General features: G+C 40.2%; 1 protein-coding gene across 2 annotated transcripts in view; it reads right to left on the bottom strand.

Moving 5' to 3' along the window:
• The window catches only part of plxnb1b (plexin b1b), a 112255-nt gene that overhangs the window by 28161 nt on the left and 58630 nt on the right, over positions 1-25464 (bottom strand). The window contains exons 3-5 of one of the 2 annotated variants that reach the window (XM_026306651.1): positions 6122-6210; positions 4580-5750; positions 171-353 (exon numbers count right to left, since the gene is read on the bottom strand). In XM_026306651.1, coding sequence (XP_026162436.1) covers positions 171-353; positions 4580-5740 — 1344 coding nt within the window. In that variant the 5' untranslated portion in view covers positions 5741-5750; positions 6122-6210. Of the gene's footprint in view, positions 1-170; positions 354-4579; positions 5751-5847; positions 5979-6121; positions 6211-25464 lie in introns of those variants that run through there. The other variant, XM_026306652.1, reaches the window with a different exon arrangement.

Genomic DNA, 25464 nt, shown 5'->3' with positions numbered 1-25464 from the left:
TTCTCTATATAAGTGGAACTAACAACAACAATAGCTCCTCTCAGTCCATGGGGCCCTTAACAGGTTAACAGCACATACAAAGTGTACCTTTTTTGTGTTTGTGTGCTTCCTGAGCAGAAGCAACAGAATGCAAATTGATGCATGCCTTAAAATTTTTGACACCATGTTACCTTGTGGAGGTCCCCTCTGGAGTCTCCCAGAAATACAATGGTATGTCCTGCTCTAACGCTGACAGACACAGCAGTGAGACGGGCCGATGGGCTGTCCAATATAGTCTCTGCTTCTACAGCGACCCGGCTGGCCATCGGGCTGGGGGTGTGGTCAGAGCCGCAAGGGTAGGCATCCAGGGTGTTCTAATAGTAGGCATATAAGAGGAGGAAAAAAATTGGTGCATGGTGATTTGCTACATCCTGTTCAAGTAAGGTGACAATTAGATGAAAACAAACAAGGAAGACAAATACATACACACACACAGTTGTAAGAGAAATCCTTCAAGTGATTTGTCATTCATTTCTCAGAAAATTGGCAGTCACCAAACAAATATTGTGGTTAGTAAATTCCCAGCAGGATTTATTGCGGAAGGACTGGGTTTTGGGAACACAGTATCCCTGAAATCTAGGAGACTCTGTCCTTAAAGCTCATAGACAGCTTATTTTGCTTCATAGTGTTTCAGTAGGGAGTCTTTGCTCTGGGTTGTTGTTTTTTGTTCCAGATCATTTCTTTTTCCACTGGAATGTTTGAAAACAGGGTCATCACTGGCAATCTTAACAGTAGGAAGCAGAGGCAATGAACCAGAGAGCTCTGCCTGTTGAATGCTACTTGTCTATGATGGATTGTATGTAGTTGAGTGCCGTGTTGTTATGAATGAATCCCTTATTTGACCTGCTCTTAAAGGGACCCTGTGAGTTTTTTTTCCAGTGTTACTAACTAAAAACAACTGTGTGTATCCCTGAAATCGAACAAACATATCAAATATAATCTATGGAAGGCTTATCTGTCCAATTTTGGTCTTGTTTTTTCAATTTTCTATGTATTTAATGTAGATCGAAAAACTGACATTAAAAACAGAAGTAATCCTATTTGTAAAACATTTTCAAAGCGAATTTTTATTCTAAATCCTACCTTGCTTATACTGATATTTACTGGCTGTTGATGTACTGTGGCATTTCTTGTCTGTTACTACCATCTGTAACTCTGTGGAATAGTGTAATAACACTGGTATGATAGTGTTTCACATCACACAAGATAGGGTTTCGCTCAGAAAAGCAGCTACAGTCATACTAGGGGTCTAGACTCCAGTGTGAACATTAGAGCCAGAGGGTGCTCATGTACCAACATTGAAGAACTCATTTCATCCATTCCCAAATGCAGTACAGCCTAAGTATTTTTCTGATTTCAACACTGCACAAAACTATGCAAATTTAAATTTAGCTATAAAAACATATCTCAAGGGTGTCCAAACAGCCACCAGTATACTCAGTTTACCATTTATTAGAAGAACACTAGCAGACATGACTGCATGCTGAGAGTGACCCTAAACTACATAATGAGCACTGAAATAGTTATGAAGTGATGACATTCATTCAAGGAATGTGTGTGTGTTAGTGACTGCCCTGGCCAATGGGAACCTGTGATTACACTGTAATGACAAAACACTGTGCAGACTGCAAATCATCTGGACATTTAACCATAATACTTGGAGCAGTAATAACAAAGGCGTAAGATAACAAGAAAGCATCCCTGAAGTTATATTTCAACCACTAATGCTCGGTAGGAGTCCTGAATCCCGATGATCAATAACAAAGCATGTTCCCCACAGTTTGGTCCAGCCCATCCCTGGCGCAGATGGACTATCCTGGCAAAGAGTGAACAGGGATGGAGGCCGATTTGTTTGCGCACAGCAATCCAAACACCTAACATTTTAATCAGTGTAAGTAGTTTCAGCTCCAGATCCTTCATCATTCTTCCCCTCTAGCCATATGGTTCGCTTGGGTTTCCTTTTTGTTTACCTTTATTTCATACCGTAAATTTATATCTATCTCCTTTTTCCCCTTTTTTGGTCTTTTTCTGCTTCACTTCTATATCTCTTAGGTTCTTCTTTTGTACTTCAGGGCCTTATCTCTGCCTGGTGCATTGCTACCCATCCTTGTGAGGGCTTATTAAACATTACCACCACTCCACCTCATGGATGCACAGCTGCTGTACCAGCAATCCTCTTAAATTACAACACCTGCACTACCATCTCCTCTCCAACCAATCTGCTTTATGCAGTTGTACAGGTTGAGGAATCAGCACTGCTTGCTCCATTCTGCATCCTCAAAATGGGAGAAGGTGATAACAGTGGAGAATGTTAAAACTACCCAACAGAATCCATCCAAAATGCAATGCTTGGATAAAGAAAACAGAAAGCACAAACACACTACCATCAGGAGTTCTAGAGTTGATGTCGTGAGTGAGTCAATCTAATTCAAGCCCCTCCTTCACAACATTAGTCTGCTACAAAAATTAAATTTCATCCTCTCTGATACAGAGGTCACGTTGCTGGAAGAGGACGGCCCTGGACAGCTTCAGATACATGGCACTGGCCGTGCCAGATGAAACCTTTTATCCAGTATAGTTATCAATGAAAAAAGAACTGGATAGTAGGTTTTCCAGCAAGCAAAACAATGAAAACAGTGAAGAAAATGTCAGGTATACTGGGTTATTTCATAGGCGTGTTGATAAAGTAGACAAAAAAAGGTCAGAAAAAGTCACGTTTTCCACAATTAAACAATTTTTACACTGTTATGTGGATAAAATATAAACTCCCGACAATATCATGAGCATCGCATCCATCCGTTTTAACACACAGTGTTAGATCCAGTTGATTCAGGCCAGGAATTGGACTCCATCCTAGGTCGCACCATTTATGTGACAGATCTTGCTGGACAAGCTGTTGGATAGTTGTTATATACACGCCAACGAATGAACATATGGCAAGAGTGAAAGTCGCACTTGATGCTAGGATTATGACAGTCTCAACCTTTCCTGCTGCTATGTAGTCAAGTTGACTGTCCATGGCAGGCCTAATGACCCACAGGGCAACGGGAAACGTCCTAGTGCCCCTGACGGTCTGTCCATATATATATATATGTATGTATAAAAAATTATATTATTAAAATATATATATTAATCAAAAACATAATCAATTAAAATAGTTGTTGTTGCAGCCCTACTGTAATACGGAAAAGACAGGATTTTTCTTTTTTTGGTAGCAAAATGAGAACGTAACAAAGGAAATGCTTCCTATACCAAAAACAACAAAGTTTATGTTGAAATTGAAGACTATCATCAAACCTCATTTGCAGTGGTGGAAAGTACATTCATTTGACTACCAGTACTTGCTGCTGTATAATTTTTAGATGCCTATGCTTTACGAGTCCCTGAGGCACACTGCCCTGCTTGTTCTCCAACTCTCCCTGCTCTACCCACTGGATCAGGTGTTTAGCCATTAAAAAGCTGGAAGTTACAGACAAAACAACACAATTTTCCATGGCTGCTTCACAATAATAGGTATTTGAGGCTTTGAAAATAAGTGAAAAGTAGTCTCAGTCTGGCCACTGCTATAGAAATTGTCTGGCTCTGTGCCTCCTGCCCAAATCCGCCCATACTTACAGGGGGTTGCCTTAAAAACTACTGTGCTGTTTGAAATAGATAATGCATGGTTTTCTGCAGTCATTAGGTTTATTAACACTGAAAATCTGAAACAAAGCTTACTTTTGGTAGCATTAAAACTGCATTGCACTTGAAATAAAGTTTTACCCTTCAAGGTGAAGTGCAATGGTGTGATTTTACACAATTGATATATATATATATATATATGTACAGTGGGTACGGAAAGTATTCAGACCCCTTAAAATTTTTCACTCTTTGTGTCATTGCAGCCATTTGCCAAAATCAAAATATATATACATATATATATGATATATTATATTATATACACATAGTACATATATAGAGAAGCGTCGAGACACACGAGAAGAGAGAGAGAGATAGCCACAGAGACAGAGGAGAGAGACAGAGACCAGAGACAGAGCGACAGAGAGAGAGACATAGACACAGACAAGATCAGCAGGACAGAGAACAGAGATACAGAGAGTACAGAGAGACGGATAGAGACAGAGACAGATATAGACAGCATAGATCAGAGAGATAGACATATACAGATATACAGAGACAGAGAGAACTACAGAGATACAGAGACAGATAGAGAGACAGAGACATATACATATACATATATACATATATATATATATACATATATATATACATATACATATATACACATATATACATATATATATACATACATATATATACACATATATACATATATATATACATACATATATATACACATATATATATATATATATACACATACACACACACACACACATACTGTATACACACACACACACACACACACACACACACACACACACACATACATATATATACATACATACACACACATATATATATGGGAGCAACCACTGCTTAGGCCATCACTGACTGAAATTCAGTCTCATGAACTCACCTCTGGTAGGTGGGCACAGTTAGACTTCACTTCATACTCAATGTAGGCTGCTTCCATTCCTGCTTCTTTACCTATCTGAGTGTAGCACAGGTCTCTAGTGGAGTTAATCCTGCGGTCTACATCTATAAGGTTAAACATGCAGAGGGCAGAGTCTTCACTGGGCCGAGTTGATGATGCCAAACGAGTGGAGAAAACACCAAGAAAAATCTCTGTCCCTTGTCCCACTGCACCATCCTTAGAGAGTCCGAGCTGGACAGCTTGCAGGAGGTTGTACATTTTTCCTGCCCTTGAACGGCATGTCAAGGGTACTTCCACATAAGAGTAATAGGCCTGGTCATCCAAGCATACACGTGAGACATAGGTGCGGTATTCACGCGACTGTGACTTCAGGTCCCGCCTGTAGAAGAGGAAGTATACATGTTGATGGTGGGCAAATGAGGCCACAAAATGATGGTCATATTCTGAGAGACGACCAGCCACGGCTAACTTTGCAGTTTCTTCGTAAGAAAAGATAGGCTCCTGGGCAAGGTTTCTTGTGGAGATAGGTGGATGGCTGCTGGTGTAACCTCGACCCACAAACAGTACTGGCTGCCTATTAGGATGGGACCGAACCACAAGCCCAACGGTACTAACATTTGGGTGGTTAGCTGCTACGTATTGGGTATCGACTGGCCTCTCAGTGGAGAAATGTACCACATCCACAGAATCCAGACTGCGCTTCTGACAGATACCTTGATTGACACTCCCACAGGTAATAAGTTCCATTGAATAAGGATCAACCAGCAGGAGCTTATTGTGATTACTGGTGAGTCTAGCTTGAGGGCAGTTGCTCTCCGTAACAGGAGGTAAACAGTCTCGACTGTCTGTGACAGGTCCAGTGTCAGCCTGCAGTTCAGGCTGGAGGAATCGATCCAACTGGAACAGGTGATCTCGAGCCCCAATATAAACCCGGCCCACACTGGGATCAGGATGCAGAGCTAAGTGCTCAAAAAAAGTATCATTCTGGATAAAGGTGGGATAAAGACTGTGGGGGGAGGAGTCTGATCCTTGAACGATGCCAGTGGGTAATGAGATGAAGGGCCAGCCAATGGCTAGCAGCAGGAGAGACAACAGTTTCCGGACCACCAACACGGAAAGATGACGCACCATCTCTGGATGCATGGCAACAGAGCTAAAGAAAAGAAGATAGGACAGGTTGTTATGAAGGTTTCCATCCACCACAGCAGGAATCAAATTTTTTTTATAGGTTGCATTCCTACAACTATTACCTCTATCAAGGTAATGCAAAGCATTCACTTCTTGCCATTGTAGACCAAGCAAACTGATCCCAAATCCAATTTTTTTTTCCGAGTAGCTTTGAAGGAGGTTGCAGTTTAATATTTTTAGAAATCTGTGTTTTTCTGAAGATGAGCCATGGAAGGGCATAAACAAAAACTATTGTTTGAAAAGAAAACAATTACTTTATTTTTTGACTGTACAACTGACAAACTGTTTAGACCCAGGAAGACTCCTTGAGCACAGTCTCGGACACCAGCTCCTCACCATTTGTTTCCAGTGGTGTTTTACAGAGGCATGTAACCTCTTGACCTCCCAGCAGCTTGGGTTTAAAAATACATCTTTCTGGGCAGAACCTGTGACAGAAAGGAAAGAAAAGATACATAAATATATTCTATTTTTCAAATTCCAAATATGCACAGATGACAAACCAGAAGGACGTTTCTGCTACAAACACAGGCTGACAACATGTATTTCTGGCATGACTGCAGTTCACTAAAAGTAGTAGGAAGCTCCCTCCCATTGAGATTCCTCTCAGACCTATGTGTGACTGGCTACATCCATTTCTATGTGTAAAAGAGCCCTCAGCAGAGATCTAGTTAGTCCAAGAGGGGTTCCAGTGTCCCAGTATGCAATCCTCCCTCGTTGCTAGGATACAAGGTACAAAACCCTTTAAATTCCTTACCAGAAAAACAAGTCGCTGTGAGGTAAAAGAAGATGGCGTGAGAACAATTAGAGAGGCAGAGCGCCCTTATTTGGGCACCTAAATCTGTGGTGTCATGTGTCCTTTTTGAAATACTGTCTCCTAGTGAACTTATGATAACAGTCACCCAGTTGTATCTTTCACTGTATACAGATATTCCAATCTTTTCCACATATTATTTACATTTACATGTATTACCTACATTTGCTTTCTATCCACCTCTCCTACTCCACTGCTCACTTCTAAACTCTATCATTGGCACAGAAGCAGAACTATTATTCACAACTTTAGGTGGATCTCCAGTGACCTTGTCCTTTTGAAGAAAAACAGAGGCTGAAAAAGACACTCTTCACCCCACTACACAGACCCGTCCTTCCCTAGCGCACACACGCACGCACGCACGCACGCACACACATACACACATACACACCCTCTTTCCCAGCACACAACAAGCATTAGAAAGGTTGCTTTGTTGGTGGAAATCTCCTCTATGTGAGAAAAAGCCTAAAGGCCTGGCTAGATGCCAAAGAACAGCAACAAAAAAACTATTTATTAGATCATATTATCATTGTAACCCATATAATTTCAATCCAGTGTCAGTTAAGTAAAAAAACTTCTCATTAAGCATTTCTTTAGAAATGTTTGTTTTGCAATTCAAAGGCATGTATACGTATGCTTAGTTCCATTACAAGCATAGACACAGAGGTCAAGCAGGTTGATTTCTGCCTGTGACCAGACCTGATATTATCAAATCTCTCAAAACTAGTTCTCTCTCCATGCTGTCCAAAGATGTTGAAATTCACATGTATAGTGGAAAAGTCTCCCATGATAGAGAATTGGGGAGATTCAATATTATTTAAAAATGATGCATATTTTTTATTTCAGTCTTAAACTTCCATAGTGTTGCGTTCAGTTGCACATAATAAAAATGCCACAAATAGTTGGGTAAACAATTTTAAAAATGGCGTTGTCGTCATAGCATCTGTAATCTACAGATTGCTTTAATGGTTTAACTTTGCTTCGCTCTGCTGTTGGTCAGCCTGATAAAGTTGTCCAGCGGCTTCACTTCAAGATCATATGGGGTTATTCCAAAGAGCAAGTTTAACAAACTCTAAACTGCAAGAGGATTATAAAAAGCCATCAGTAATGGTGCTTCACCATGGCAACAGAGAAACATAGGGCTGCATTCTTCACACAAGTGGAATCAGAAATTCTCATCCGAAACAAAAGATATTTGATATTTCATGAATAGAAAAACTGAAGATTAAAAAAAAAGAAAAAAAGAAAAATAGCATTTTGAGTTAAATTTTCTAAATTTCTATTTTTGTCTCAGATAGAAAATTGGTACAGTAAGTGTTACACAGAGTTTATGTGGTCTTGAACACGAACACATTTTTGAAAGATAAGCAACGCAGATGCAGCAGCAAGAGGGAACTGGTGTGGATTGTTGTTAGAGTCAATGTGTGAGTTTGAAAAAATGTTATATTATGCGTGGTCCTTTCAATCTCGAAATTCCAAATTTATTTTCAACTACTGTCAACATGAAAAATGAAATCTTCCCTTGTGGCCCTAATAATCTGCTGTAGCTTGAGGCCTGACAGTAAATAATCTGAATAACTTAAATATTGTTCTAATAGGCCTATCTATGCACTGCCAGAGTTTCTTGAAGAAAACCTGACGATCAGTTTAGTTTCATGACGTTACTGCAGTAACTGACTCAGAGTTTGAATGATCTCTCAAACTCAAACAAACTCAAGAGTTTTCAAGTCAGGGTTAAACTACTCTGAGTTTCACTAGACCTGCTTTCTGGAATACCTCGCTGAAGCTGCTGACACACAGCTGTTCTAACCAGAGTTGTTGCATAGGGGTCAGAGCCAGTATGGATGGAACAGATCAAATGCTTTAGTAGCATTTATGCACCTCTTATTGTACATCTCAATTTGAGTGTGTATTCCCAGTCAGAGTACTCGATTGCTGAATTATCTGCTTGTTTAATGTGAAGAGAATCTGTCTGGCTGAAATGATTATCAGTCAAAATAAAGGTACATTTAATATTGATATTTATGCTTTGCATTGATGGCATTAGATTCTTGGTGATGTGATGAATGCATTGACCCAGACTGATGAATTGATACACCTTATCACTAGAAATGCTAACGTCAGGTGAGCATTCCACGTTGACTGGAAATTTATCAGTCAGTGTCCAAATTAAGATTTGACAGAATGGTAATTTATGAGCTCATAATCATTTGTTACATAGCGGGCACTATCAGACTAAATGAGCTCCATCTAGTTTAAGCTTGCTCCATTAGAGCTCTAGGGACATATTAATTACTGTGAAGATTATCATTACAAAACATCGATTTGTAGTTGGACAAAGCAGTGAAAGGCATGACTGGCAAGTAAACTCACGGAAGCACTAGTTCTACAAATTCAGTGGTTCTGCTGATTTTTCCACAAACTCATGCTGTCTGTTAGCTGGATGTATATTACTCCATTGTGATACCTGAGCACAGGTTTGTCTTCTAAATGTAACAAACCAGTAAGGTCCTCATCCATCTTAATTCACTATTTGCTGAAAGCTGCAAATCAAATAGCCAAAAACTACAGTAAACTCGTCTCACTTTACGTCTCTCTTTTCCTGCAATGAATAATCCAATCAGGCTCAACTTCAATCAGAGTTTGAGACACATGAGAACAAGAGAATGGGAACCTGATTCAATTCTCTCACATTAAAAATCAGATTTTGATCAGATTTTGCCTCCAAGTGGAGGTCTTTTTTGGTTAAGTCAGCAAGCCAAAAGGTATCAGTTGGATGTGACAGGGGGAGGAGGCGGAAATGTGTGCCTGTAATGGCTTTATCTAAATGTTCCTTTACCTTTAGGTAATGGACTCCACTTTGATCCAGTCCATTCTACAGAAAGACTAAAATATAAAACAGATCATGTGATGGAATATACAGTAGCTATTCAAACTAAATATACATGGCAGACGAAATTTGGTCACTGGCAATTTACACGTCTCAAAAAAAAAAAAAAGAAAAAAAACAAAGTTCAAATTGTTTTGGATTGTGTCTTTCCCTCAATAAATTGCAGACTATTGGTGTATTTTGTAGTTGGCTGTTATCACCTGAAATACACTACCCAAATAAGTATTAAATGTTGAAACTGATGGTAAAATATTGAAGAACGCAGCCATCTCCGTAACTTCATTTCTAGGTTTAGAACACATTTATCTTTGATATTGCTATTGTTGTCACTATAACTTGCAAATATCACTGCTGTTTCAGCATCTAAGCTTTTATTAATACTATAAATGCTTTAATTGCTTTAATTAATATTATAAATATATAAATGTCTCACCAACACTGTCCCATGTATTTTTAATCACAGTGCTGTTTTTGGCCTGAATTTGTAGTAAATGACTATATGGCCACACTATCTAGTAATATTTATATTATATATTATTATTAATAATAATAATATTATTATTATTATTATTATTATTATTATTATTATTATATATTATTTTATATTTACTATAAAATGTATTATAGTGTATAGTGTGGAGTTAGCAGAATCATGCATTCAGTGAGTAAATTGGCTGGACCGATATTTCAACCACTGTAAGTTTACTGAAGTTACAGTACATCTGTATTAGCATGTATTCAAATGTATTTCCTGCTATGTACAGAACATACACAACAATTTTGTTACTAGGAGAAACTGGATCAGTTGTGTTCAGTCAATCAAAAACTGGAAGGGCAGGGATAGTTGGAAAACCTGCAGGACAGTAGTGCTAAAGGACCAGGGTTGGAGACCCCTGATTTAAGGGATTAATATCAATATTGCTTGATAAGTTATGCTGTTATGCAAAACTGGCATTGGCCTTATCATCTGGCTATTATGGTATGGCTGGTTGAAGGTGGTGATTGGAGTTAGAAAAAAATGGCCCTGTAAGAAAAACCAATGTACCAACCTCAGTCTATCAGAAATAGACCAGGCTCTAAAGTCTGCTGCAATGGAAAGACTCCACAACACATGCAGCATTCCTGAAAGGCATATTCAGTGAGCCATCATCTGCTTCATTGAGTATTTAATTCATTTACAACTAAACTGTCTTACATTGTGAAGGAGAAAGGGAGAGGGGAGGTAGGACAGTGCATATGTGAAGTGAAAAGGCTTGCAGACAGACAAGTGCAAAGAAAAGAGGTTATAGGAAGACAATGGTGAAAAGAGAAAACAAGGGTGAGAGAGAGGAGGTGGGAACAATGAGGGATATCACCACAAACAAGTGCTCACAAGCCTCAGTGCTTCCTGAGCACTGATGGAATGTGACTAATGATAATACGTGAGATAGGGAGAGAGAGAGAGAACCAGAGAGAAGGAAGAGGAGAATGAGGAGGCCATTAATTACAGTGCTTAGCAGTAATTCGCCATTCAACACCCACTCATTCGCAAAATGACTGGGAGGAAAAATAAAACAAGTTTCTAATTAGTGACATGATTGTGAGCATAAACATCCAAATGCGTATGAGCACAGGCACACACCCATAATGAGAAGTCCTCCTCTGGACCCTAAAAAAATAAACACACTCCAAAATGGACAGAGGCACACAGTAAAACAGTGGGACTCTGAGCCCTTTAGTGAATGCAGTTAACAGCAGTTATCAGACATTGCCTATATATCAACAAACTGTTAACATACAGTAAGATGTTGTAATGGCTGTGACAGGGCATGGTCTCCAATTGCACAAACTGAAAATGTTCACTACTGCCCCTCTGCATTTTCAGAGACGGTGTAGAATGGTTCAGGTCGGGAACAAGCTGTATGTACTACGTTCTTCAGGTAGTACCTTTAACATCAACAATGGCATGTGATTCATTGTACCAAACTGCAGGTTTGACAAGTTATCAACATGTTCCACAGTAATATATGGAGTTGCAGTAGTGTTGTCAGAATCTAAAAGAGAACCAATTTCAGCAATCTCATACTATCATTACCAACTTAGCACACAGTATTTCATACAGAACAACCAGGTTATGTTGATGTCCATGTAATCCTTGGATGTCAATCACTTAACATAAAATCAACACTTAAACTTCTAGAAATCAACCCACAACAATAGCACTACCTATTTGTCCTGCAGCTGCAGCAAAATAAAATATGACATTTCAAGTTGTTTGTTGTTCTATGAATAAATAGAAACTTTATCCAACTGTGAAAGTAAAACTAGACTGCAGACACATAAGCCGAACAACCTTTCAAAATGTGACAAAGTTTCATCTTGAGATTCTAACCCTTTTCATTTTATAATAAGCAAGCAATACAGTACAACAGCAGTTGTTATTTTACTGTGTCAAAACTCGGCACATTCTTCTTCAGTCATGGCAGTGAGGGCTGGATGGCTAAATAGGAGTTATTTATAGAGAACCCCTCCAGCAATTAGTGTCCATCTATGAACGCATTCCTTCTTGGCTGTTAAACTTTATGGACCCTACAGAAATCACCATGGGGTAACAGAGGCTAAGCCTGGATACAAGGTAGGATGGATATCCGAGTCTCAGAGATCACCACTACCTTTGGGTGGAACTCAATGCACTATGTGCGCGTGTATTTCCTGTTTCCTCATCGTGAATCCGAGTTGCTCTGTACATAAAGGCTACAGTGCAATGAACTGAAGGAAGACTTATCTCATATCTTAGGCTCACAGACCATTCAAAATGGCACAGAAAAGACTAGAGACATCTAATTTGAAATTAGCATTTTGGAAAGCTGCATTATGAATTTGATAATGTTATTTCTTTTCTTTTGCAACCAAATCCTTGTTTTTTGTGATTTTCTCCTGTTCCTTGCTCATATTCAGGAGGTGGCTGACACACTTCAATTGTGGAAAATTATACCCATGCAGGTATTACAGTGGGTACGGAAAGTATTCAGACCCCTGCTATTTTAAATTTAAATTTTTCACTCTGTGTCATTGCAGCCATTTGCCAAAATCAAAAAAGTTCATTTTATTTCTCATTAATGTACACTCAGCACCCCATCTTGACAGAAAAAAAAAATGTAGAAATTTTTGCAAATTTATTAAAAAAGAAAAACTGAAATATCACATGGTCATAAGTATTCAGACCCTTTGCAGTGACACTCATATTTAACTCGCATGCTGCCCATTTCTTCTGATCCTCCTTGAGATGGTTCTGCTCCTTCATTGGAGTCCAGCTGTGTTTAATTAAACTGATTGGACTTGATTAGGAAAGGCACACACCTGTCTATATAAGACCTTACAGCTCACAGTGCATGTCAGAGCAAATGAGAATCATGAGGTTGAAGGAACTGCCCAAGGAGCTCAGAGACAGAATTGTGGAAAGGCACAGATCTGGCCAAGGTTGCAAAAGAATTTCTGCAGCACTCAAGGTTCCTAAGAGCACAGTGCCCTCCATAATCCTCAAATGGAAAAAGTTTGGAACGACCAGAACTCTTCCTAGACCTGGCCGTCCAGCCAAACTGAGCAATCGTGGGAGAAGAGCCTTGGTGAGAGAGGTAAAGAAGAACCCAAAGATCACTGTGGCTGAGCTCCAGAGATGCAGTAGGGAGATGGGAGAAAGTTCCACAAAGTCAACTATCACTGCAGCCCACCACCAGTCGGGGCTTTATGGCAGAGTGGCCTGACGGAAGCCTCTCCTCAGTGCAAGACACATGAAAGCCCGCATAGAGTTTGCCAAAAAACACATGAAGGACTCCCAGACTATGAGAAATAAGATTCTCTGGTCTGATGAGACCAAGATTGAACTTTTTGGCGTTAATTCTAAGCGTTATGTGTGGAGAAAACCAGCCACTGCTCATCACCTGCCCAATACAATCCCTACAGTGAAACATGGTGGTGGGAGCATCTTGTTGTGGGGGTGTTTTTCAACTGCAGGGACAGGACGACTGGTTGCAATTGAAAGAAAGATAAATGCGGCCAAGTACAGAGATATGCTGGAAGAAAACCTCTTCCAGAGTGCTCAGGACCTCAGACTGAGCCGAAGGTTCACCTTTCAACAGGACAATGACCCTAAGCACACAGCTAAAATAACAAAGGAGTGGCTTCAGAACAACTCTGTGACCGTTCTTGACTGGCCCAGCCAGAGCCTTGACCTAAACCCAATTGAGCATCTGTGGAGAGACCTGAAAATGGCTGACTATCAATGTTCACCATCCAACCTGACAGAACTGGAGAGGATCTGCAAGGATGAGCAAATGAGAGAGGATCCCCAAATTCAGCTGTGAAAAACTTCATCATTCCCAAGAAGACTCATGGCTGTACTAGCTCAAAAAGGTGCTTCTACTCAATACTGAGCACAGGGTCTGAATACTTATGACCATGTGATATTTCAGTTTTTCTTTTTTAATAAATTTGCAAAAATGTCTACATTTCTGGTTTTTTCTGTCAAGATGGGGTGCTGAGTGTACATTAATGAGAAATAAAATGAACTTTTTTGATTATGGCAAATGGCTGCAATGACACAAAGAGTGAAAAATTTAAAGGGGTCTGAATATTTTCCGTACCCACTGTAGGTCCTAAACATACTTCATGCAAGTACAAAAACACAGACACTTTAAGCAATACAAGACTGGTTTTATGCGTCATTGCTTTCTTAACTGTGTCAACTGAAAATCCACTAAGAGAAAACTGACTTTTGTTAACTTACAACAACCATGGAAATGTTTGGTGCCTCAACCAATGTGGCCCCTGTGGCCTGATCACCTGCACCAGTTCATAGTAGCACACATGGACTATGTTCACCGGGGAGGCACCTTGGTCCCATCATGTTAGGTTTAAGTCAAAAGGTGAACCAAATGTATTTCTAACAGCTAGTATCTCACAAATGAAAACACAACATAAACACAATACAAACTATAGTTACAATGAAAGCCTTCTATATGTTATTGGGAACATCAATTTTTGGAAGATTGTCTTACGAAAGCAAAGAAAAAGAAAAAAAGAAGCAACAACTTCAGTCCCACTGCAAAGGTCCATGTCAACATGACAAATGGGAAGGTCTGTGGTGGAATTAAATGTTAAGGGGCATAAGTGTGAGCAAGGTAGGCATTATCAAGACTTTCATAAATAAACAGCCACATCTGCCAGACAGGAAGCTATAAAAGTATATCGAGTTTATCAGGCTCATAATTCCGATGTGGGCAGGTGGTGGCTGGCACCATATAGATCACAAAAAAATCTACACTGGTGCAGGCAATAACATTTGAATGTACTCAATGAGAGAAGCAATAATTCTTTGAAGTAAATCACATGCCATGTTTTCCACTTCAATTTGGTGGCCGTGGTGCCTTCATGTACCACACTTGACACAGTAGATCCTGGAAACACCGTAACAGTCAAGAAAGTAACAGAGATGAGGTACATTGAGGAATAACAAGCACAAACATATATAAACACATATTTACTCACAAACTCAATGAATGCCATATATCATTACCGATCCTGTAAGTCTCTCTTTATCCTAACAATATTCCTTGCAAACTTTAGAGAAGAAATATATGTGGTCATGTCAGTTCAGTGTCGTATAAACTAGTCACAGTCGCAGGTAAAGAGTGTACAAAAATGTAGACCCTGGACCACAGAGGGTTAAACAAAGTGTAAGGGGTTGTGCACACTTGTGTGAGAGACCGGTGTATACAGTTATTCCCAGTGTTTAATTCCTTTGTATAGGACAATCACTTTGGATTGCAGCTGTCCCATGAAATGTCACACTGCCACAGAATAGAAGGGTGGGGACACAGAGGAGGCTTACCCACATGCTATCATTACCAACTTAGTACACAGTATTTAACTGCTTAACATCCTGAGCACTTCAGCAGAACTAAGATCAACAGTCATTCCCACAGCAGACAGGAGGAACAGACATTTGACGAGGGGATAGGGTCTTTAGACAGAGGTAAAGTCTTGACTTCATAGGTCAATCAAAAAAGTGAAAAGGGGGGCTCATGCATCATAGTAATATGTGAGACCCATAAAATAAACGGTAAAAAGTAATCATTCTTGTGCCTCCAGTGCCTCCAGTAGGAGGCACTGAGCATGTTACAGGCTGAAGCCTTCAAAAAACAGTATTGTGTGGCTGTATAAAAAAGAAAAATCAGTGAAGTCACTGAAGTGAATAACTCCACTGCTCCAGCAGAAACTCTAGCAGACAGGACAGCAGTTATCTTGAGGCAAACTACCTTAACACAACCTTTGACACTGGTCTGCTCTGTCACTCCAGCAATAGCTCTGCAGGCAGCTGATCTCAGTCCAGTTATGGACAGGCGGGTGGCTACAGTTACAGCTGTGCTATTAATCAAATTTTGATTTTGATCTCGGGTCTCAATGATCACAAAAACTATGTAATCGAGAAAAAACAATTATTCTGTTTTTCAAGTTATTTTGGCCTGTGTTCTTAATGATATACATGCGCACTTTCGCCCGAACTCTCTCAGCCCATATTGTCAGCAAAACAAGTCACGTATGTGGTATCTGGTGGCATTTAAAAATCAGTGCAGGTGAAGATGGTGGAAAGAGAGCAGCCACAGAAATCTTTGGTCAACAAAAGAGGTAGAAGCAATTCCGTTGTTTGGGAAGAGTTTGGATTCGAAGAAGCGGACATGGATCAAAAACATTATGTGGAAGATTTGCTACGCAGTGGTGTCTGCACCACTATTTAAACATTTGAATATATTTTATATTATTTGTTTTAAGGAGAATTCATTGTTTTGTTCTATAAATGCAATATAAATCCAAAGTCAATGAGTAATCGTGTAAAATAATCTTGATTTCACTTATGACCAAAATAATCACGATTATGAATTTTCCATAATTGAGCAGCCCTAGCTTCAGTCCTTGCTGGGCATGATGAATTTCCACTCAGCCATCTTGTTCCCACATGCAGTGTTTTGAGTAGACATTGAGGAGTGGTTGTCTGATACTGAACTACGCTGCAGCCACTTGCTGCTTCTCATTTTTCTTTTTACTTTCTATTAGTGAAATCACTGTCATATAAAGAATGCAGAGTTACTGCCTAGTACTAATATGGCTGAAAACAAACAAATATGTATGTGTGTGTGCATACTTCTGCTGGTGCACATTTGTGTTTTCACAAGGTAACACTGGCACAGTATTTCTGATTAAGCACAAATGAAACCACTATGCCAAGTCCAAGTTAAACTGACTAGTTCCTACAACATGTCATCTGCCCAAATCTAAAGGCAAAGAGTTTCTACCTGTTTGAAACACAGAAAATCTGCTGTTAAAAGGGGACCACATCCTTCGAAGGGCGCGTCTATAAAGGCGTAGACTACATAGGCCAAATGTTGAGCTGACCCAAAATGAGAAGGTCTAGTATAGTCTATATCACCAACTGTTCCTGCTGGACCGTTGACTCATAAAGCTCCGCTTCTGTCGCATAGCAGCCTTCACAGCTGCATCTGGACAAGAGCTAAATTAAGCGGCATTGATGGAGCCAGAAATTATAATTTTGTTTTTCTTGATTTATATTATTTTGGAAGAAAAGTTGCTTCACCACTGGCTTCGGAGAGCGCTGTATCGCAGATGGAGAGAGGACCATACCCAGGTCTTCATCAAGGTCATGTAAAGTTACTTTTGGCCAACAATGTAAACTTAAGCTAACATTAGTTTACAAAATTAATAGTGTTTTAATTTAGACAATAGTATTTTCACTTTTGCAATAAAAGGGTTTAAAATTAGATGTGAAACGTCAGCACATTTACTCACATACTTTAACCTATTCAACTAACAGTACTTTTTCCATTTATACAACTTTAGTTTTATTGCACTACAAAGGCTACAGCATAGGCGACATACTAATGTAGCATTAAAAAAATGGCTTGCCATTAAAAGGTTGAATTGGTAGTCCTGCTTTACGCTTTGTCTGATTTCCCCAGACTAAATATCTAACTGCTCTTTACTCATGGTTTACTCAGAACACCCCTGGAAAATTGCTGGCCACCCCACTGGCCCCCCCCAGAGAAGCTCCACTCTTTTAACAAATCCTATTCAGTCATTTTCAATCAAGACATAAATGCAAATCCTAAATGAATAAATAAATAAATCATAAGTAAATGATTCATGAAGAGAATATATATACAACCCTGCGCTGCCGCCCACCAATTTCAACTGACTGGTAACAGCAAATCCAACCTCCACTTGTGGGTGGTGATAATGTCCCAAAAGGCGTTTAGTGCTTCAACAGAAGAAGAAGCAGTCAGCAGAAGAAGAAGCATTGCGTCCGACATCCATAAGGTATATTAATTAGAACACACACTTTTTCTGTAATCTGTGATAAATGAACTTAGTTGCCTCACACATTTTCACTCTGATTTCCTCTCCAGGTTGTCCGTTTTCAGAATCTTCTCTCTGTCTGAGAAGGACACTGCGGCAGGCTAACACTGGCAGCTAGCAGCCTGCTATTCAGTCAAAGCCAGACCAGACAATCCAGAAAGCTAACCAGTACTAAGCTAACCAATGAATGCCCTAAAATATTAATTTTAAGTAGTGTCAGCCTTAATGCTATCATGTCTTTTTAGTATGATTTTTAAACAGTTAAGAGAGTAGCGTTAGCAGACGCTGACAATGTCTATAAGCTATTTTAGTCAATGTGCGTGCTGACCGCGATGGTGTGTCAATTTACAGACAATGAAGAGAATGTCTGCTGCACCGATTTCATCCTATTTTTCTAAGAAGGTAAGCACCGTAAGCACACTCAGTCGACAGCGGAGGAACTGCAGATGCAGTTTCCTAACAGCAGTGAGAAGGGGGATGCCGATGTAGCTGAGGCAGGGGCAGCAGCCACGAGCTGAACTCAGTCTGAGGTACCACTTAGAGGCCCAATTTGGTGTGACACCCCAAGATTTTCTCTGGCCCCCCTCTGGCCACCCCTGTGAAACTTTTCTGGGGGCGCCACTGGCTGGACCTTCTCAACCAAGAACAGAGACATGGATGGGGTGTCATGATTGAGACCCTGGACTTTCTTTTCTGTTTGGCAAGTGGGGCATCATACAGGGTGGTGTCCAGAGTGTTTGGAATCCCTCATTTCATGGTCCACCGCATAGTCCATAGATTGACCATAGAGTCACCACAAAGTCATCCTTTTCCCCAGGTTACTGGATGCAGTAACCTGTGGGTTTGCAAACCTGGCAAGACACAAGGCTTTTATGAAAGCAGCTGGAGCAATTGACAGCTGCTATGTCCACATAAAGGCACCAAGTGGCACTGATGATCACTGCTACAAGAACATCTTGCAGGTTGTTTGTGACCATCAGAGACACTTCATAGATACCTACATGGGATGGCCTGGGTCACTGCAAAACTCAGGAGTGCTCCACCATAGCCCACTCTGCAGAAGATCACTCTACCCTCCACCAGGGAACTTTATTCTCAGACGACGGCCACCCACTCCCGCTCATCACTCCCTATACCAAAGGACAGTCAAAGATGTAGGAGCTCAGCACTTTAATGCACATTGTTCCAGGACCTGCTCCATTATATCATCATTTCATCATGCCTTTGGAATGATGAAGACAATTCAGAGCCATCTTTGTGCAAGCGCTGGATGTTGGTTCAGGGACAGTCAGTGGTGCTACCTGGTGTGAACAACTGTCAGCAGAAGTGTCTGCCTTGGAGAAGGTACCGCCTGCCCATAGCTATTTTTATAACAGGAAAGTAAGAGAAATCTTAAGTATACAGCCATCTCACAATTCAGTTGACTACACAGTACAGGACTTACGGTTTGACAAAATCATGATAAAGAGTGATAATACATCAAGCTCTGCATTTGAAGCATATGGAGGCCTTATTTAGGCAATAAAGACATTTAGGCTGACAACCAGACAGATTGGTCTGTGAACAAATTCAAATTTCAGTCACTTTAGTGATTCTAGCTAACTTGTTTGTGAGGGATAGTTGGAAAACCTGCAAGACAGTAGCACTCGAGGACCAGGGTTGGAGAGCCCTGATCTAGAGGCTGAGTCGGGGCAACTGGACTTCTTAGGTTGAAATCTTTCATTACTAATCCAAGTAGCCTCTTCAGTCTAAGGCACAGGTGTCAAACTCCAGTCCTCGATGTCCACTGTCCTGCTTGTTTTCCAACTGTCGCTGCCATTGCAGCTCCTGATTGGCTGAACACAGCTTATCCAGGTGATCAGCACTGGGGTAGGCCAGGGAAGTTGGAAAACAAGTAGGACAGTGACTTTCAAGGACTGGAGTTTATGAGTTAACCCTCTGGGGTCGACGCACGTGCCGGCGCGTTTTGACGCATCTTTTTCTGATAAGGCCGAAACAAACTTAAATTACTCCGTCAATTCTGATCGTACAGATAAAAGAAGTATATCATTCAAATCTGTAAAGGGTCTAGTTTTAGTGGTATACCATCATAATAACAACAAAACATTGTGCTTTTTTTAAATAAAGAAATCCGACAGGGTGCGCTCTCTGACTTTTCTGTCTCTGCCATTTCTCTTCACAGACGCGTAAATAAAACAACCAGAATCTCAGCGAATACTTGCCTCATAAAAATAAGAATTATATGGCTAGAAAGCTTGAAATGTTTTCTTTTGAGTGAAACAATTCAAGTCAAAAACAAATCATCACTTTTGATTTAATCCATATGAACGTAAGGAGAAGTCCGTTTTTTCCTGTCTCACCTCATTACAGGTAATGCGGTCCCGCCTTGTACACTGTCCACTGTTCACATGTAAATAATCTCAGGTGAACCAGGTAAATATGTGCACACCCCCGAGAAATGCGATAAAACGTCAAATTTCATCATAGAATTTACTCACTTTTTCGGCGCATTTGGATGATAGAGTGTCACGGGCGTGAAGAAGCGCTTCTTGTATTCCACACAGAGACAAATAGTTTAGCTTGTCCTCAGAGTAAAAACACTGATTTTAACTCAAATGAGGATCGTTTGGCTCCTCATTGTCTTGTATTGTGCTGCACTAATCCGCCGCATCTACATTGACTGAAAGGCTCATTATGCGCGTCTTTGTCTGGTCGTTCAGTGCGTCTTTTGTCTTCTCAGGTAAATCACATGACTATTCATCCTCAGACACACCCTCTTGCATATGGCCTTTCTGGACAAAAAGTGTCTTAGAAAATTTAAATCAGTGTATTGTTTACTGTAAATGTGTGAACAAGATGACATTCACAGCATTCTGAAGTAAACACTTTAGCCTACAACATGCAGGTCTCCAAAGTCTTGTGAACCAATGTTCTGTTTGTGTTTTATGGTCTTATTTCAGTGAGTAAAAAATTGTAGTTTTTCACTAACCATGCATAACCACTTTTTTCTCAAAAACACAATACTGTATAAACTAGCTGCTCACATATTATTGTAGCCAATTTTGTGCTGATTACAGTGTTATTAGACTTTAGACATTAATATGTTTAAAAAACACTGAAAAAAGCACAAATGTCAGGACATGTCAAAATTTGTCCAGGCCCCAAAAACCCCCCTCAGTCTTTCTATTCAATAAGGCAATTTTTGCTAAAAGCAGGTAAACTTTATACAGTTGACTGTGCTTTACCTCTATAAAAGTGGTCTATGTAATGTAGTCAAACTGTTGACCTGTCTAATCAGTCTCAATAACAGGTGCTATGGTATGCAGGGCCCACAACACAGTGTGTTCCAGTTTCCCTAAATCACCCTCTGTTTACAAATGAGAAACAACTTTCTGATTTTCACCATCTCGGCCTATGTGCATTCCAGTGACAAAAACAAGCTTACTTTATACAGTATGAAGTTAAGCAGCACAATTCTAATGTGAGGGGAATTTACACCTTGACAGACATCATGTCTGCTACTTCCCTGTGTGACCTGTGTGAATTTAACGAAAACTTTTGACACAGCTTTGTATTCATTAGGAAGCAGACAAAAAGTCAGACATTGATCGACGCGCAGTCTGGACTCTGAAGGATGGAAAGTAAGTGCGCACTAAATAGCGATTCCTCCCCGTGAGTTGAGAAGCTTCCATCTAGGGAGCCCAGCCGCTGATCCAACCCAGCACATAAAAGTACGGACCAACGGCAAAGCAGCAGAGACACAGACAGACCAGTAACGTTATGGTAAGAGAAAGCATTAACTAACTACGGGGTTGAGTAGTTGACGAGACGTTGTCTTGGTAGAGACCGTTGTGTTATTGATTAACTGTTGTATGCAGCACAGTGAGAGTCTTGATCGCACCTCTGGGACAGTATGTCTGCTACTTGATCTGTGTGAATTCAACAAAGACTTTTGGCTTTGTATTCATTAGGAAGCAGACGAAAGTCATAGACACGCTAATTATATTACATATGCCACCCTGCCGGCCTGATTTACATGTGAGTGACTGATGTGTAAATTAATGCTGCCTAACGGATATAAAAGTTGATAATTTTCTGTGTTCGGGGTCAATCTGTATTGACCTGTTCTGCAGATCACATGCTCTGCTTGTGACTCTGCTGTTTTGCCTATTAAACTTGCCATCCTATAACCTGAGATTTGCCTCCTAGTACTTTTTGCCACGACATCTAACACCAACAGCATGCTGCTCTATTGACCAAGCAAAATCCAGCATCTCAACAAATAAAAAAGCATTCAACCCCTATCTACCTACTTAGCCTGCTACGCTAATTAGAATGCTAATCATGTACTAAACTAACCAGCATACTGCCTGTATGTTTAGGTCAACTAGCACAACATCCAACTCATTTGGAATTATGTCAGGTGGCAGCAAGGAAAGCAAAGCTGTCCAGACATCATCTCACTAGCAACATTCTCCAGGTACAAGAGTACCGAACCAAATATGTTTACCAACATAGATGGATCCTTTTCAAAAAATAATATGGTGAAATGTTATAACTAAAAGCAGCACGGTGGGTCCTGGGTTCGCAACCCGCCCTTTCTGGGTGAAGTTTGCATGTTCTCCCTGTGCTTGCGTGCGTTTACTCAGGGTACTCCGGTTTCCTCCCACAGTCCAAAAACATGCATGTTAGGTTGATCAGTGACTCTAAATTGCCCATAGGAGTGAGAGTGTGTGAGGTTGTTTGTCTCTATGTGGCCCTGCGATGGACTGGTGACCTGTCCAGGGTGTATCCCTGCCCTCCACCCGAAAGAGAGCTGGGATAGGCTCTAGCAGATCCCCATGACCCTGGTTAAGGAATAAGCGGGTATAGATAATGGATAGATGGGGTATAACTAAAAAGTATGATGCTGTGAATGTCATTAACCACAAACATGACCTCATGTTGACCATAAACCCAAACAATAGTTCTAATCTAATCCATTGTGAGATCTTCATATCATTTGAAGTACACTTTGACACACACCCATAAGGTCCTGTAGCCAGCCCTGATTCACCTCCACCTGCAATTCTCTATTCTTAACCAGCTAAAGTGCTGTTTCAGGACTTGCAGTGCAACTGGTCTAACCTGCTCTGAAGGTACACTCTCACCCTATCAGTCTATCTTATGTTTGAAGGTCTCTGTGAGTGACTGAACAAAGCCAGAAGCTGCTCCATATTCATGACTAGAGTCACAAAAGAGGGGACCAGACACACACCCCCTCAGGCTTTGACATCTTGTTGATATTACTTGGGCTTGCAATAAAGGACTTCATGCTGGCAGTACAATGAGCCTGAGACTTGAACCAGTTGCGTAGCAGCCAAATGAATTGAGACTGGTCAAAGTATCCCAGCAACAGAGAGGAAGGCAGAATCCCCAGCTTACTTACTTTCCTGTCCCTTCCTAATTCTGTGTCCGCCAGTCCTCAGACACTCCAAACACTAACCTGAATTCTTTCAACTCATTTTATGACCAAATACCTGTGTAACTAAGGACTTTCACCTTAGCCTCTACTGTACTTAGTGCTGTGTATCAAATGTTAGTCTGCTAACATGGTAAACTAAAATGATGTGCATGGTAAACATAAAAACGTCAGGTTTTTGATTCCTGTGTCCATTATGGTTGGCCATAGTGCTCATGACTCCTCTAGTGACATCACTCCAATCAGTGTCCAATCAGTGGCCCGCAGTCTGTTGGTGTCACATTTCAGTTTCGGATCAACTCGCATGGAACCTCAGCCGAGATGGTACTTAAAAAGTACCTGCTACTATGTACTATCCCCCAATGGAAAACCAAAAAATCGAGCTGATTTGAGTCAAGTTGAGCCGAGTAGCGCTAGTGGAAAAGTCCCATAGGTAAGCATGTTGATGTTAGCATTTAGCTCTAAGTAACACTGCACCATCTATGATTAGATCATGGCAATTGTGGCATGCAGAAAAACCAAACCAAAAAATAGAGTTTGAGGACTATGGTGAAATGAAGCAGATGGGTCATCATAACCAAATCATCATGACATTTTTTATTGTTTGGGGATAATTACTTTAAACCTAAAAATAGTTCTGCGATTTTCCAACACGAAATGCAAAAATGAGCAAGAGAATGAGGACAGACAGAAGGGATTGTTTTCTACCATTATTAACATTTATTAAAAAAAGTGTCTTAGAAAATTTAAATCACTGTATGCCACTGTAACCATGCATAAACACTGTTTTCTCAAAAACACAATCATGTATAAACTTGCCGCTCACATATTATTGTAGCCAAGTTTGTGCTGATTACAGTATTATCAGACCATAGCCATTAATATGTTTAAAAGTAACTGAATAAAGCACAAATGTCCGGGCATGTCAAAACTTGTCCAGGGCCCCAAAACACCCTTAGACCCCGGAGGGTTAATTTAAGACCCTTTCAAGCAATAAAGGACCCTGTTCAAGCACACCTAAATTCCATCTTAGCAGCCTAAAAAAATAACAATGATGAATGATAATGACCTACTGACATTAGATTTTCTGAACATGTTAATTTTGCAAACTTGTTTTGTAATCCACCATGTACATAAAAGCAACATAGAAGAAGAAGGTATCAGTGGATTTCATGGTGGAGATTAACCCTCTGGGGTCTGAGGGGGTTTTGGGGGGCCTTAATACTAAATATTACACATTGCTAAATTGAATATGTCAACACGACCACATGGGTGTTTAGCATTAGCATACCATTTTTATCATCAAATTACACAAATTCACTGTGCAATTAAAACAAAAGAGATTATTTATAGCACATTTATGGACAATTAATTGAAGCACTGGGCAAGCCCTCATCCATCTGTACTTCCATAGATGGATATACTATATTTTTTTTCCAAAGAAAACCACCAGTTTCAGGTGAGACAATAAGGTAAAAATTACATTACCTGAGTCTATTGGCCATAGCAACACATGACTCACTTGGGAAAATGCTAGAAATTGATATGCATCAATGTATACAGCTTATTGCTATTTGGTTAAAAACATGAAGAGGAAGAGACAGGATAGAGATGGAGAGGAGACAGCATGATGGAGTCAGCAGAAATGCACTGGGCATAATGTCACATTGTGTTTCAGGCCTGAGCATTAAAAATCTGATACTAGAATGTTTAGAAATCTGAATACCCAGTAAAAGAAAATCTAATAAATAATTATAAATCAGTCATCGGCTGCCCTGATTTCTAAAAATCAGCATTGGCCATAAAAAAAACCCATATTGGTTGACCTCTAATCAAGGGCAGTCAGAAACTTGTCCTGAAACAAATGCTGTACTATCCTAGCTGTTTGCTTCAAGCTCATTGTCATGCTGAAAGGTGAACCATTGTCCTATTTGACAAATTGACTGGTGCATCAACAGACCAGAGAATATTTTTCATCCAAATTCTAAAGTGTTGTTTGGCAAACTCCAAGCAGCTGTCATATGTATTTTTACTGGCCAATTGGGCTCTGTCTTATCCACGCTACTATAAAGTTCTGATTGATGGAGAGCTGGCTGTCCTTCCAGCAG

This window comes from Mastacembelus armatus, chromosome 5 (genome assembly GCF_900324485.2).
Source record: "Mastacembelus armatus chromosome 5, fMasArm1.2, whole genome shotgun sequence".
Lineage (NCBI taxonomy): Eukaryota > Metazoa > Chordata > Actinopteri > Synbranchiformes > Mastacembelidae > Mastacembelus > Mastacembelus armatus.
This window is presented reverse-complemented; position numbering and strand designations above follow the sequence as displayed.